General features: G+C 44.4%; 1 protein-coding gene across 4 annotated transcripts in view; it reads left to right on the top strand.

Moving 5' to 3' along the window:
* The first annotated feature begins 6979 nt into the window (after window positions 1–6979).
* tatdn1 (TatD DNase domain containing 1) overlaps window positions 6980–16285 on the top strand; it is a 92500-nt gene continuing 83194 nt past the window's right edge. Inside the window, exons 1-5 of one of the 4 annotated variants that reach the window (XM_078540603.1) lie at window positions 7048–7123; window positions 11031–11096; window positions 13188–13215; window positions 13904–13953; window positions 14690–14753. In XM_078540603.1, coding sequence (XP_078396729.1) covers window positions 13188–13215; window positions 13904–13953; window positions 14690–14753 — 142 coding nt within the window. In that variant the 5' untranslated portion in view covers window positions 7048–7123; window positions 11031–11096. Of the gene's footprint in view, window positions 7124–11030; window positions 11097–13187; window positions 13216–13903; window positions 13954–14689; window positions 14754–16285 lie in introns of all 4 variants that reach the window. The other 3 variants (XM_078540602.1, XM_078540601.1, XM_078540604.1) reach the window with 3 other exon arrangements.

The raw sequence follows: 16285 nt of genomic DNA, 5'->3' as shown, positions 1-16285 counted from the left end.
GAAAATTTTATTAATTTTGCTTCCAATTTCCACCCCTCCATCATTTTCACATGGTCCATCTCTGACACTTCCCTTCCCTTCCTTGACCTCTCTGTCTCAATTTCTAGTGATAGACTGTCCACCAATATTCATTACAAGCCTACTGACTCCCACAGCTACCTCGACTACAGCTCCTCACACCCCGCTTCCTGTAAGGACTCCATCCCATTCCCTCAGTTCCTTCGCCTCCGTCGCAACTGTTCTGATGATGCCACTTTCCAAAATAGTTCCTCTGACATGTCTTCCTTCTTCCTCAACCGAGGTTTTCCACCCACGGTGGTTGACAGGACCCTCAACCGTGTCCGGCCCATCTACTGCGCATCTGCCCTCACACCTTCCTCTCCCTCCCAGAATCATGATAGGGTCCCCCTTGTCTTCACTTATCACCCTACCAGCCTCCGCATTCAAAGGATCATCCTCCGCCATTTCCGCCAACTCCAGCATGATGCCACCACCAAACACATCTTCCCTTCACCCCGCCTGACAGCATTCTGCAGGGATCGTTCCCTCCAGGACACCCTGGTCCACTCCTCCATCACCCCCTACACCTCAACCCCCTCCAGCGGCACCTTCCCATGCAACCGCAGAAGGTGCAACACCTGCCCCTTTACTTCCCCCCTTCTCACCATCCAAGGGCCCAAACACACTCCTTTCAAGTGAAGCAGCACTTCACTTGCACTTCCCTCAATTTAATCTACTGCATTCGCTGCTCCCAAAGCGGTCTCCTCTACGTTGGAGAGACCAAACACAGACTGGGTGACCGCTTTGCGAAACACCTTCGGTCTGTCTGCAAGCATGACCCAGACCTCCTTGTCGCTTGCCATTTCAATGCACCACCCTGCTCTCATGCCCACATGTCCGTCCTTAGCCTGCTGCAATGTTCCAGTGAAGCTCAACGCAAACTGGAGGAACAGCACCTCATCTTCCGACTAGGCACTTTACAGCCTCTGGACTTAACATTGAGTTCAACAACTTCAGATCATGAACTCTCTCCTCCATCCCCACCCCCTTTCCGATCCCCCTTTTTCTAATTATTGATATTTTTAAAATATATTTTTCTTTTCCCACCCATTTCCATTCTTTTTAAATGGATTTCCATCCATTGTTTCATCTCCACCTTTTAGCCTATTTCGATCCCTTCCCCCCACCCCACCCCCACAAGGGCTCTCTGTCACTTGCTCATCCTGCTTTCTACCCTTAATGTCACCATTAGCACATTTCTTAGCTAATATCACCACCATCACCACCCCTTTTGTCTATGACATATTTGGCAATCTCTCTTTGCCTCCACCTATCACTGGCCCTCAACCAGCTTATATTTCACCTCATTTCTATTTTTCCTCAGTTCTGATGAAGAGTCATACGGACTCGAAACGCTAACTGTATCCCTCTCTGCTGATGCTGTCGGGCCTGCTGAGTTTTTCCAGCTATTATTTTTGTTTCAGATGCTGTCTTTAGCCCTTCAACCACAATATCCATCTCCAGTGCTATAATATTTCTTTGATCATATTGATCAATAATGCCACCCCACCCACACTCTTGCTTCTCATTTTTTCCTTTCATATCTTTCCCGACAACCTTGTACCTAGGATGTTATGTTCCCAATGCTCCCATTCTTTCAGCCAGGCCTCCTTCATTGCCACCATATGATAGTTCCAAGTTGCATCTTATGCCTGCAGCTCACCAACCATGTTTACCATGCTTGGTGCGTTCTTGCACAAGCACTTCAAATCCATCACAGATTGCTTCCCAATTGCCTCCTGTCTGATCTATCCTATTTCTGAACTATTTTTTACTATAGTGCTATTTGCCCCTCCAATCCTCTCTGCAACTTGTTTCTCTTCTTTAATGCTTCATCCTGGTGTCTATTGCCCTTTGATCATCATTGTCATATCGTCAGTGCCTTGAAACGAGGAAGATGTCTGCCAGGCTTCCTGATTTGTGTTCTCAGGTGACTCAGCAGGCCAATTCTGGAGCTATGGGTCCTTGGGCAGAGAGGACAAGAGTTTCCCTGAGGAAGGGAGTTCTTGAGCCAGGGTTCTGTTTTCTCTCCATTCGCTTTTGTCACTTCTCCGCAGCAGAGTTCATGCAATCAGTTTCTGACTGTGTTGCGGCTTGTTGAATGAGGTGTTGCCACATGGCACAATTAGTGACAAGTTCCTCTCATGCATCAATGTCAATTGGTCCCCATTTCAATGAGGAATTCAGAGTGTCCTTAAAAAGTACCCTCTACCTTCCTTGAGTTGTGAAAAGAGGATCTGCTTCAGAAGCTGATTTTATGACATGCAGATCAGTAACCAGTCTAGCGGAGCTGATTTTATATAATCACGGCTGTGAGGAATTGACTTTGGTGGGGATGCTGGGGATTGTTCACCTGTATTCCCACTTGACTTTGAGTATCTGGCAGAGGCACTGCTGGTGGTAGTTCTCCAGCACCTGGAAGTGTCCTTGGTAGGTGACCCAAGTCTCACTGCCATATAGACAGATGATGACAACAACAGCATTCGAGCCCAAAGCTTTTGTCCTCTTATGGAGACCTCTGTCGTCAAAGACCCAGTTGCACAATTTTTGAAAGGCTGCGCTGGCACAACTGGTTCTGTGCTGGATCTCCACTTCAGTGATGACCTTTTAAGCAAGGTAGTTGCTGAGATATGGGAAATGTTCAATGATTTCTCAAGTTTCCCCATCAATAACAATAGCTGGAGATGTAGAGGGAGGACTGGTAGAGGATTTTGGTCTTGCTGATGTTGAGTGACAGACCAGCCCTTTTGCATGTGGAGTTGAAGGGGTTGAGGGTGCTCTGAATGTCACTTGCAGCATGGGCCAGAACTGCGCAGCCATTGGCAAATTGTAAGTCTTGGATATGCTGGAGGGTGACCTTAGTCTTGGCTGGCCGTCAGCATGTTAAGGTTGAAAAGCTTCCCGTTGAGTCGAAACTCAGTTGTGACCATTTGTGGAAGTTGGTCACAACTGAATTCCATGACCAGGCTGAGATCGATAGTGAAGAGAGTTGGCACAATCACACAGCCTTGCTCGACACCTGACTGTATATGAAAGGGCTCCGTCTCCAATCCGTTGTAAAGGGACAGTCACTGTCATATCATCATGCAAGAGTTGCAGAACAGTAACAAATTTTGCTGGACATCCAAATCTCTGGAGGACTTTCCAAAGGGCTTCAGGTTGATGGATTCAAAGGCCTTTGACAGATCAATAAAGCCATGTGGAGCTCTTTGCATTATTCCACTTTTCTTGGATTAGTCCAGTTACAAAGATAATGGCTGGATTTTATATTTTTTGGCATGGTGAGAGACGTGGAACAGAAAGTGACTGGTCCACTCGCTCCCGCCAGTTAGCGGTTGCCTGTTGGGAAGGTGGCCAATTTGAGGTGTGAAGGGTGCTCCACGCCCAACCGGGAGTCTAGGCTGGGATGTCATGTGGCAGAGGGGTTATGCCATTAACCGGAAGTAGGTCATGCTTGCAAATTTAAAGGCCCCTTTCTCTCTGAATCTGTCTTTATTTCTTTATTGAAGACTCAAAAAATTAACTCAAAAATCATAAGACGCTGCCACATAGGTCAGCTGCCATGGTCCTCAAGGCAGGCCTTTTCTTCTACCCTTGTGCCACCTCATTACACCTGCCATAAAGCGCTCCCAAACCCTTTCCCATCTGATGCCTGAAAAATGCAACGGGCAATGAAAGATTGCATACACGTGGCTCTTTAACAAGCTCAATTGCTTGTTAAGACAAAAAGTGCAGAAAAACTCAGCAGGTCTGGCAGCATCTGCGGAGAGAGAAATAGAGTTAACGATTTGAGTCCGTTTGACTCTTCTTTAGATTGAAGAAGAGTCATACGGACTTGAAACGTTAACTCTCTTTTTCTCTCCATTGATGCTGTCAGACCTGCTGAGATTTTCCAGCATTTTTTGCTTTTATTTCAGATTTCCAGCATTCGCAGTGTTTGACTTTTATCAATAGCTTGTTAATTGGTTATTTCAAAATGGTGGGCGGGCTTCCGATTTCAGCGCCTGCTCGTCAGCACCTTCCGTAATTTCTGAGGCTGGCGTGATGACGTCATATTGCCGATGCCTCATCACTCCGTATTTTACATTCACACGGAGGCTTGCCCAATTTGCGGCATCAAAATCCACGCCTATGCCTGGACATTTGGTCTCCTGAAGTATATTTTCACTGACAGTAGAAGGCTCTTCAGAAGGATTCGTGTGAGAATCTTCCCCACAGTAGACAAATGGGAAATGCATCTATGGCGACGTTGTGGAAATTGGGTGTTAGTATCTCTTCCCTGATTTTTGTAAAAAGGTGTGAGAGTTTGAGCGAGAGTTCATGACCACCAGCTTTATAAATCCCTGCAGGAATATTGTCCAGGCCTCATGCCTTGTTATTCTTCATCTGTTGGGTAGTCTTTGAATCTCAGCAAGCGTTGGCACCAAAACCAAATTTGATCTCTCAAGCTGTTCAGGGATTGGTTTGTCTGATTCTTTTGCCTTCCAATTGAGAGTTAAGGTTCTTGTAGTGCCCTTTCCAACAGTCTCAGATAGCTGCATCGTCTTTGAGAAGAGTATTGCCATCTTCAGCTCAGAGTGGGGAGGAACTGTTTATTTTTGATCTGTAGATGGACTTGGTGGCCTGGAAGAAGTGCTCGTGTCATGGTGGTAAGCAAAGTGTTGGATTTCATTGGACTTCTTTTCCGCTCACTTATTTTTGATGATATGTACTATTCCCTGACCTTCAGGTTTGAGTAGTAAGTGTGGAGCAGCAAGTATTCTTCTTCATTGTCTGTGGTGTAGGGTGATTTTGACGTGTAATGAAGGCTTGGTATTTCCAATCGCCAACCCTCTTTAATAAACCTTTGTTGAGACAGCTAAGAATGAATCCAAATCAGAAAAATGGCACAAAATTTGATCATAAAAGAGAGATGATGCAAGAAGTTTGAGCAGTCAACTGTGTTTATTATGGAGGGGTGATCAAGGATGAGAACGGAGATAGCACCTGGGAGAATGGATAGTATTTTAAAAAATATTTTGTGGAATATTGTGTTATTTTGTAAAGAAGGATGTGTGTGCGTGTGGTTTAATTAAGGTGGGCAAGAGGTTGACAGGAGTCAGGCTGTCCAGGTATTTGGAAACATGAAAAGCTTAAAGGTGTTAAGTTTGAGGTACAAGAGGTTAGATCTAACATTTGCATTTTTAGATAAGTTGAGAGGTTGTTGAATTTCAAAGGAGAGTCAGAGGTGAAAAGGAAATTGTTTGCATCTTGCAGGAGTCATTGGTAAATAGTAGTGGGGATATTATATTTTTATTCACCCAAAAGTAAAGACAAGATGGAAACATGAAAGTTCTTATATTTGGAAGGGTCTGAGTTTCAAAGGGGTGTGAAAACAATGAGACTGAGATGAAAGAGGACAAAGTTATATTAGAGTTACTGAGGTATTAAGCTGGAGATAGCTAGAGCAAAGTGGAAGAGGGTACAGGCCATGTGGCACACCTTTATTAAAGCTACAGCAGTCTGCCTAGTGTGAAATTACTTCATTCCATATTTAAATATCTATAAGGGAGTGTTGCCTGGAAAGTGTTTACTTGTGGGTTTGACCAAGTAGAGTGTTTTGGGGGAATCTTTTGTAAGACTAACCTTAATTGTGTGCTTAAATTTTCTTTTTCTTCATAAAACTTTTAATTTTTAAAAACCCAAAAGTGTTACTGGTCCTCTTACTGCTGAGATTGGTACGTCGTCTTCTCGTTATTAGAATACAAAAAAAAGGTTGTGGCCCGTAAGCCAAGTTTCCCTCTGGGATAAAAACAAAATACTGCAGACTCTGGAAATCTGAAACAAAAACAGAAAATGCAGGAAAAACTCAGCAGGTCTAGCAAAGTTAACGTTTTGAATCCGTATGACCCTTCTTCAGAGCCTCCCCCTCTGGGATTTGGTTTGCACAGCACTGGCTGTGGTCATAATGCACCCCATGAGTAAAAGGACATTGTTGGTGAATTTGACTAGGGCATTCTGCAGAAACCAGAGTGAAGGGATTTGAAGAGGGAGTAATATAAGAGTTGGTGATGCATATTCAAGGACGTTAGAGAGGAAGGCAAATTAGAAATAAGGTGGTACTTGAAGAAGATAGATCAATAGGAATATTTTTGAAATGGGTCTATGACAACAGGTTTGAAGAACAGGGATAAAGTTATATGGAGGAAGTCATTAACGGTATCAGGGCCACAGTAGGTCGTGACAGGTGTTGAGGGGTAAGTTTGAGTACAGGAGATGTCATTTGGACCGGGGGGGGGGGGGGGGCGGCGGTGGTGGGGGGAAGTGTTGTTGGTGGAGGTGGTAACTGGGTAAGGACCAATTAGGGAAGTACAGGACAAGTTACAGTGGTATGAGGTTGACACAATGTCATGGGCCAAAAGGAGTCCAGGGAGGGAGGAGAGGCAGCTGAAGAGGATCTTTGATATGAAATAATTGAACAGTCTCTCTTATTTTGTTTTGGAGATGAAGTTGGGAAGAGTGGAGGACAGGGGGTAAGGGAAGTAGGTCTTTGTCGAAGGGAGAAACATGGGAGTTTTTCTTGCCAACTGCAGTCATGGAACGGTTTGGACCTGAGAGGGACCCATAAATCTTAGGGTCATAACCAACACCAGAGGGAAAATGAGATTCTCTCGAGAAGATAGTACTTACAAGTGACTCCGCTTCCGAGTCAGTTTGAGCCTTAATAATATTTAGTTTGAGGTCAGTGTGAGCATTTCCTCCAGAGCTAAATTTAGGTGAATGCAGCGCACCCCTAAGGAATATACTGAGAACCTATCAGTGAATCTGTAATCAGATTACAAACCTGAATAACTGTGAGATAAATCAATATTTTTAGCAGATAGTTTACAATTTAGCGGGAGGGACCCAATTGTTTCATTAAACGAATGACGTCTCTGCCCAGGCGACCCTGCTGACCTCTGACTCCAGGTTCAAACTGCCCGCCTCTGGGGGTCAGAGGTTAGAGCTGGGGTGAAGCAGTTCCGGGAGCGGATGGCGGCCCGTTTCCCCTCCGTGAGGAGGATGGGGACCTTCACTTTCATCGGTGAGTCTTTACCGGAGAGAAAGAAACGGAGACTTATCGGGCTCCTCAGTGCGAATAAAATCCGTCGCGGAGGCCGGGGCTCAACCGGCTTCCAGCTCCTCAGGCCGCTGGCCCTGCCCCACCTCACACCCCACCCCCCAGCCCTGCCTGACGTCACACCCACTGGCTCTGTCTCCTCCCCCCCCCCCCCCCCCCCCGGACCCCCTGACTGTCCTGCCCCCACCCACCGGCCCTGTCTCCCCCTCCCCTCCACCCACCCACCGGCCCTGTCTCCCCCTCCCCTCCCCTCCCTCTCCCCGGTCCTGTCTCCCCCTCCCCGGTCCTGTCTCCCCCTCCCCTCCCCCTCCCCGGTCCTGTCTCCCCCTCCCCTCCCCCTCCCCGGTCCTGTCTCCCCCTCCCCTCCCCCTCCCCGGTCCTGTCTCCCCCTCCCCTCCCCCTCCCCGGTCCTGTCTCCCCCTCCCCTCCCCCTCCCCTCCCCCTCCCCGGTCCTGTCTCCCCCTCCCCTCCCCCTCCCCTCCCCCTCCCCGGTCCTGTCTCCCCCTCCCCTCCCCCTCCCCGGTCCTGTCTCCCCCTCCCCTCCCCTCCCCTCCCCCTCCCCGGTCCTGTCTCCCCCTCCCCCTCCCCCTCCCCGGTCCTGTCTCCCCCTCCCCGGTCCTGTCTCCCCCTCCCCCTCCCCCTCCCCGGTCCTGTCTCCCCCTCCCCTCCCCCTCCCCTCCCCCTCCCCGGTCCTGTCTCCCCCTCCCCTCCCCCTCCCCGGTCCTGTCTCTGCTCTGCCCCCACCTTCCCTGGTCATGTCTCTCTCTGCTCTGCCCCCCCCCCCCCGCCGTCCCGTCCCGTCCCGTCCTGTCCCACCTCCCCCCCCCCCCGGTCCCACCTCACACCCACTGGCCCTGTCTGCCCTCCCCCCCACTGGCCCTGCCCTGCCCTGGCCCCCCCCCCCACCCACTGGGCTTGTCTCTTCCCCCTCACCCACCGGCCCTGCCCCTCCACCTCACCCACCCTCTGGCCCTGTCTTACCTCCTCCTCACCCACCGGCCCTGCCTCACCTCTACTCTCCTCACCCACCGGCCCTGCCTCACCTCTACTCTCCCCCCCACCCTACCCCACCCCACCCCACCTCTACCCCCCTAACCCCCCCACTCACTCATCCCCTAACCCCCCCACTCACTCACCCACCCACTGCCCCTGCCTCACCCACCCACTGCCCCTGCCTCACCCACCCACTGCCCCTGCCTCACCCACCCACTGCCCCTGCCTCACCCACCCACTGCCCCTGCCTCACCCACCCACTGCCCCTGCCTCACCCACCCACTGCCCCTGCCTCACCCACCCACTGCCCCTGCCTCACCCACCCACTGCCCCTGCCTCACCCACCCACTGCCCCTGCCTCACCCACCCACTGCCCCTGCCTCACCCACCCACTGCCCCTGCCTCACCCACCCACTGCCCCTGCCTCACCCACCCACTGCCCCTGCCTCACCCACCCACTGCCCCTGCCTCACCCACCCACTGCCCCTGCCTCACCCACCCACTGCCCCTGCCTCACCCACCCACTGCCCCTGCCTCACCCACCCACTGCCCCTGCCTCACCCACCCACTGCCCCTGCCTCACCCACCCACTGCCCCTGCCTCCCCTCTTCTGCCTGCCCTACCTCAGGCTTCTCACCAACACTGGCACAGCATTGCCAGTGACCAATAGGGTGCCTATCACAGAAGGGCCAAACCATCCCCCTCCAGTAGATGTGAGGTGCTAGAAAGAGAAGAGTGAGTGGAGCTGTAAGGTATGTTGTCCTGAGGAGTCACCTTACATGTTCTCCTGAGGTCCTGGATTCTCTTGGTGCATTGTCCCCAGCTGGAAGGGCCACATCTCCTCGACCACTTCCATCCATGCCTGCATAATTGGAGGGGTTGTTGTCTTCCTCCTGTCCTTGGGGGAGCTCACCTCACTGTAGTCACTCAGATCCCACTGCAGCACATCAGGTATGAGTGAGAGACCTGGGGAGCAACTTTCCTAGGTCTCCTCTCCATTCCTGTGGTTATTGCAGCCTCAAAGATCCCATGTACTGGTGAGCATTGCACCCTTGTCATGGTCTCTTTAATTAGAAATTCTTCCTTGACAGCTCCAGTCTATCATGTCTGCTCTCTCTGACTGGCACCCAGAGTTGCGATGCTAATACTATGGCTTAGTTAAAGAGCCTCAGCTAAGCCCACTCCTTCACCATTCAGGTTTGCTACCCACTATTGGTCCCACCGTTTGACCAGGGACGAGGTTGGGAAATTTCTACCCCTGGTCTCGGCTGAATTAGCTGACTTACTTGGGATCGTACTACAGGTACTATGGTTGATGGTTGGACAGGGAAGCAGAGAGATGAGCCCCCATTCCTGTTCTTAATTGTTAGCCAGTGACTGCTGTAAGAAGATGATAACAGTATCAAACTTTGGAATCTGGCTCCAGCTGAACAGTTTATGTTCACAAGTAAACAAAGGCTGAGTTAACAAAGCACCTCTGGTGTTTTGCTCACTCCATGAGTCAGTGTCTTTAAGGAAGAGGGAACTTATTTTTTTTTAAGTATTAAAGTGCTGAAATATTTATCACTTTAGATCATTACTCCTGCTTTGAGTTTTTGCATACAATATTTTATCTGTCTTTTGCAGCAATTTTGAGGGTGCAGGTTGCAGGGTGAAGATTAAGATGTAAATTCTGTCTTGCCTAATTTCAGTACATAAATGTACTATTGTAATCTCTCTAAAATGATGTGATTGTAAGGAAGAGCATTGAAAATTAGTACATAGTGAAGATTTTGTGCTTGTCTGATTTGCAGCTGGCCCGGTTTTCCATCAGTTGGTTTAAATGAATGGAGAATCATGTGCAATGTGAATCAAGTGTACTCATATGATCTCTGCATCATGTTGTTAAAATTTAACCTATAAAATGGAGGCACTTCTGTTTGGGGAAGGGGAAAAAGAAAAAAGAAGCACTTGCATTTATTTAGCACATTTGATGACCTCGAATATTCTAAAACGCTTTATCGCCCAAGAAGTACCTTTGAAATGTAGTTAACATGACAGTTAATTTAAGCACAGCAAGGTCCCACAAATAATAATGTGATAATGACTAGATAATCTGTTTTAGTGATATTGATTGAGGAATAAACATTGACCAGGATACCTGGGAGAATTTATCTTTGAATAGTGCCATGAGATCTTAACACCTCCCTGAGAAGGTAGAGGGCCCTTGGTTTAATATCAAATGCAAAAGATAACATCTTTGATAGTACTGCGCAGGAGTGTGAATCTAGATTTTTGCGCTCAAGCCTCTGGAGTCGGACTTGAATTTACAACCATCTGACTAAGCAGTGTGAATGCTAACAACTGTGCCACAGCTAACACCTCAGATTGAGACCTTGTGCTTCCTATTGGCTGGCCAAAAAGGGACATTGACGGAAATATTGTAGCAGATTGACATATTATCAGTTTAAGAGTATGTGTCGAGGTATTTGATGAAATGCAGGGATAGATTACAGTATGAAAAAGGAACTTCTAACAAATGAACAGCACCCATTGCAGACTTCAGAAAATCTTGGTCTTGACAAATGCAAGGAATGTGCATTTTTAGTGCATATGATATGTAGCCAATTCATGAAAATTTGTTCATATGCTATACCCTGTAGTTCTAAATATGTGAGGGAATCTCATAAAGTCATTCACAGTACAAACATAAATACTTCTGAACACTTTTAAAAAATCATCATAGATTTTATTTTATTTTGAATGTAAAATAATTTACTTTGATTTTCTCAGATTTTCTCTTTGCCTTTCAGTGTGTATCCTTTCACCTGTCTATATTTTGTTCAATTGTCTTCATTTTCCATTAATCTATTCAATTTCTTTCATACTTTTTAAACAGATATTGGTATAAATTTGACAGATCCTATGTTTCGTGGGATTTATCGTGGTGCTCAGAAACATCAAGGTAAGTTGTCATGTAACTATAGCATATTCGTGTTACATTTAAAGAAGACTATCTATAAACCTTTTGTGAAATTCTGTTTTTATGTTTGTGTCTAGAAGTATTTAAAATGGTATTTTGATTGAACCATGAAATTTTATATATAAACAGTTAGCTAACCTTTCCGTCCCCTTAATGGGCATTAATAGCAGTGGTCAGATAATGAGCTCCAATTTCATATTAGTTTATTGGCTTGCTGAAAGGTGTAAGATGGTGGAACCTTTTAGGATTAAATGTATTTAGTACCATTGGCCTAGCTCCAGGAATTACCACTTCAAATGAGCAGAGATAAGAATTTTCAGCCATTTTGTAGACTTCTCGCATCTTCCTTTTGGGATGTGAGCTTTTGTTTCATTGAGAATAAAGGAAAAGTTGAAGAAGTTTTGCTGTTTGCTCCCACTAATGCTTGTGGAGTGACCCCTAGTGGTAGTAACAGTATCCTAACTCCTACTGTAGGTTTATCTTTAGTAATTCATTCTTGCAAAATCCTGACTCAAAGTAACATGATGATTCTTAGCAATAGCTTGTTTTTTTCACAAGGAGATAATAACCTCATTCAAATGTTCTGCATTAAAACAGACAGTTGAAACAAATCAGGGAAAAATGCTGAAAATGAGTTTCATTCAGCATAAAAACAGATGGAGAATTTTTTTTCTGAGGGTTGAGAGTTTTTGGAACTCTCTTCCTCAAGAGGCGGTGGAAATTTTGAATATTTTTAAGGCAGAGCTAGATAGATTCTTGATTAACAAGGGGGTGAAAGGTTATCAGGGGTAGGCAGGAATGTGGGGTTGAGGTTACATTCAGATCAGCCATGATCTTATTGAATGGCAAAGCAGGCTCGAGGGGCCGAGTGGCCTACTCCTCCATTTTGTATGTTCGTATAAAGACAAATACAAAGTAGCCTCTTTTAAATGCTACCTGTTTAGCTAGCTGCACGATCAGTTGGATTGTTTCTACAAAATTCTTCCAGATAATCTGGATATTCAGGTAAACCCATGTTTGGGGATGGAATTGCCCAACTCTCTAACACTAATTTAACCAAGTATACCTGTTGAACAAATGCACCTTATGCTGTTAGAGTGCTCATCCACAAGAGTCAAAGATTCATCCTTAAACGAGTCGTTGAATTTTGTTTACTATACGGGTAAAGTGTTCTGGAGGGAGATTTCTTTGCATTTCAATTATCCCCTGACTGATCGTGGAAAAGGTAACACAGTGAGTATATTACTGGACTAGCAATCCAGAGGCTGCACTAATGATCTGGACATACAAGTTCAAATCCCACTGCGGCAGCTGGAAAATTTAAATTCAATTAATTAAACCTGGAGTAAAAGTTTCGTTATCAGTAATGTTAACTATGTAACTACCGGATTATTTGATAACCCCATCTGTTCATGAGTGTCCTTTGGAGAAGCAAATCTGTCATCCTTACCCAGTCTGGTCTATCTGTGATTCCAGCAATTCTTAACTTTTAACTGCCCTCTGAAATGGCCTAGCAAGCCTCTCAGTTACCAAGAAGGTGGTTCACCACCGCCTTCTCAAGGGTAATTAGGGATGGGCAATAAATGTGGGACTTGCCAGTAACACTCGCATCCTGTGAGTGCATTAAAAAAAGTCACCTCTGTTTTGGCTAAAGTTTGGATAGGTAAACAGAGGGAAAAAAAGCAGGTTCGCTGGACATCTGAACTAAAACCAGAAAGTACTAGAAATGTACAGCAAGTTAATCAGCATCTGAAGAGATTGGAGCAAAATACTGTGGATGCTGGACATCTGAAATAAAATAAAAGGTGCTGGAAATACCCAGCAGGTCTAGCAGTAGCTGTGGAGATGGAAACGAGAGTTAATGTCTTGAGCCCTATATGACTGAAGACTCTTCTGAAGAGTCATATTGGACTTAGCATTAACTCTGATTCTCTCTCTGCCGATGCTGCCAGATCTGAGTTTTTCCAGCACTTTGTTTGCATTTCTGAAGAGTAAGGCTAGTGTTTTGGAAATGGCGTTTTCATTATCAGAATAGACAATGGGTCTGCCATAAAACATGCTTTCGTTTTTCAGATGCTGGTGGACCTGCTGTATATTTCCAGCAAGTATTGGTTTTATCCTTGCTTAAAATTCTTGTTTTCTCTCCTCTTTCACTTCTTGGTTTCTATGCTTTGCTGTGTCTACATTTCTTCTATCTAGTTAATCCTTTTAAATGAAGTTTAATTTTATTTTCATACTTTATCTTTGCCTATTTGTCTACTTAACAGTAACTATGTTTCATATTAATTTATTGCATGTGAAGCACCTTGAAACATTCTTGAGACAAGATAAGTTCTTCCATAGTTGTCATCTCATTGCCTGAAAAATGAGAAAAAGTAGAAAGAAGGTAGACTTAAAATTCTTCCAGAACCTGACAGGAGGCGATAAAAAAGGAAAAGTGTATAAAGCAAAATTAATTCAACCAAGTATCTAAAGAGTAAAAAGAGAGAAAAAAGCAAACTGGACCAAATTCTAGAAGTACAACACATCCCCTTTCAAAAAATAAAGCTGCATACTTAATTTTGCAAATGCTGCTCAATATGTGGCCACGAATCCAGCTAGCCAGCAACATGGACCTCCAGTTTTTCGAGAAATAATAAGGTCTTTACTTATTACCACATTGCTAACTTAATTACCTTCTGTATTAAAAACAATATTTAATTACCAGGACTTTGGACAGTCAAAGCACCTGACCACTTTTCTTGAATGAGCAGTTATAGTACATAGAATCTGTTTGTGCACTCTTACAGATGATTTTTTGGATGTAGTACAGAGAGCTGTCAAAACTGGAGTACAGAAGGTAAACAAAATTATGTTTTATGGCAAGGAGAAAAAAGTTTTCAAAATATTGGTTTTAAATTCTATTTGCATACTGTTTGAATGTTGAAATGGATTGAGGTTGAGTTACCAGATCACTCAGTGAAATTAAACCAAATCCTGTAGGAATGCACTGAATTTTGGATACCTGGTCAAAATATGGCAAAAGTCTCAATTTCTAAAAGGTACAGAGTGACCTGTCAGAAGTGAATTGCAACAGCTTGGGCACAAATTGCATTTTGAGTATCAAAAATCTTGTCCTCTATTATGTTTACCACGAAAATGTGGGCTAAGTATTAGCATTTGCTAAAAACCTGTTTTTTTACCTATATCTTGTGTAAATAACCTTTTCACTGGTTGTGCTTGGTGGTGTAGTAGTGTGTTGAGCCTGAATTGTAATTTAGAATATTTGGCATTTTTAGTATGCTGCATGCATTATTATGTTTGAGATTCAGCAGGGGATTAGATTTGAGTAATTGTCTGCCACGGAATACAGTGAGCACAGAATTCATAAGAATTGTATTGAAAATTATTCTTCTATTTCACAATAGTTGTTCCCCATCTTTGTGATGTTCTTTTTATATTCTGTAAGTCATTTGCATGTTTAAAATATACATTTTCCTCCAGACAAGTATAAATGGGGAAAATTATTTTATAAAGGTGTGCATTTAACATTTTAATATTTGCCTTGCCTAATGATTTTTTTCTCTTTTGTTCAGTTCATGATTACAGGAGGCAGTTTGCAAGATAGTAAAGATGCGTTGGAACTGGCAAAGACAAATGGTAAGTTAAGAAACTTGTTTTGCTCCAATGTTTTCTTTAAGAATGCTCCAGGGATGCATTAATCTTGTTGCAGAATTCAATGTAAATTTTGTTGCTGATTTAATGTATCCTTTAGATTTAAACTATTACAAGGAACAATAGTGTTACTGCAAAAGAAAAAGTGTAACCATTAATTTATTTATGGGTTTTGTACTGCGAATTAAGATGTGTTCCGTATATCTATACTCTCCTCCAATTCACTTTGCATTTACAAAATGGAAAAATATAATAGACCAGAATTTCTGCATAACATGAATGTTTCAAACTTAAATGTAATTACTGATATTATTAAATTTTGTCTGCCACTGAGCTTGATAGTAGTTCAGCAAAACATGAAAATAATTTGTGGTAAAAGAGTTGAATCCTATTTGGTTATTTATTTGTTCCCAATGATTTTTTATGTGAAATCCATTCTACTGAAATGGGTTGGGTCCTTTGGCAGCTTTAATATACTATTACGTTTGAGTTTTCTCTTAGAACCCAAAACTGCAGTGCCATTGCTACCATATTTTTCTCCATACCAATAGCTCATTTGGGATGCACAATTCTAGTGTACACCTCATGTTCCTAGCTGATTTGTGCAGATAAGTGATGTGTACCAACTTGGCCCAGTTGGTAGCCTTTCCTCTCTAATTGCATCAGGAGACTTTGGGTTTGAGCCCGCTCCATGGCTTGAGCATGTAATCCAGGCTGACATTGCAGTGCAGTATTAAAGGAGTGTTGCATTATCAGAGATGTTGTTCTTGGGTGAAACTTGAAACTGCCTGTTCTGGTGATTCAGATTAAACCCCTGCGATTAGTTGAAGGAGGGAGTTCTCCTGTTCTCCTGACCAATACTCCTCATTCCACCAACGCCAGCAAAAACCAGATGAACTGCTCATTCATCTCATTGCTATTAATGGGAACTTGTCCCGAAGGATCTTGCTCCTTCGGAGAGCCAGCGCAGACACAATGGGCCTAATGGGCCGCCTCCTGTGCTGCAGCCATTCTGTGAAATGTTTACCTATCTAATAGTCGCAACAATTCAAAGTATTTCATAATTGTTAGCTCAACGCATTGCAGAGAGATGAGATGCTATTTAAATGCAAATATTTTTCTTGCTAATAGTAAAGATGTATGTAAAGTGCCAATGTATTACTGGAAATATGCAGAATGCTGCCACTGCTGTTCGTTGGTAAGCTCACCATTATGCTAGTGATATTATTTATTTGCAAAATGATGTGTCCAGTAGCAAATTACCATTACAATACAATGCTGTGGCTGTGGTGACCATTAAGTAATAGTTAAAATGGCAAATTTCAGTATTGAATTTGAAAAATTAATGTATTTAAATATGCACTTCGATTAAGGATTCAGTTTTACTGTTGTTTTGCCATAAATATGAAATAGTTTCAATTGTGCATGGATATGAAAGGTAGCAATATGACTTGTGTGCTAAAAACAGAAAATGCTGGAAATACTCAACAGCGTTCCTCAGAACTGGAATATGTTAG

Source organism: Cetorhinus maximus, chromosome 4 (genome assembly GCF_964194155.1).
Source record: "Cetorhinus maximus chromosome 4, sCetMax3.hap1.1, whole genome shotgun sequence".
Classification (NCBI taxonomy): Eukaryota; Metazoa; Chordata; class Chondrichthyes; order Lamniformes; family Cetorhinidae; genus Cetorhinus; species Cetorhinus maximus.
This window is presented reverse-complemented; position numbering and strand designations above follow the sequence as displayed.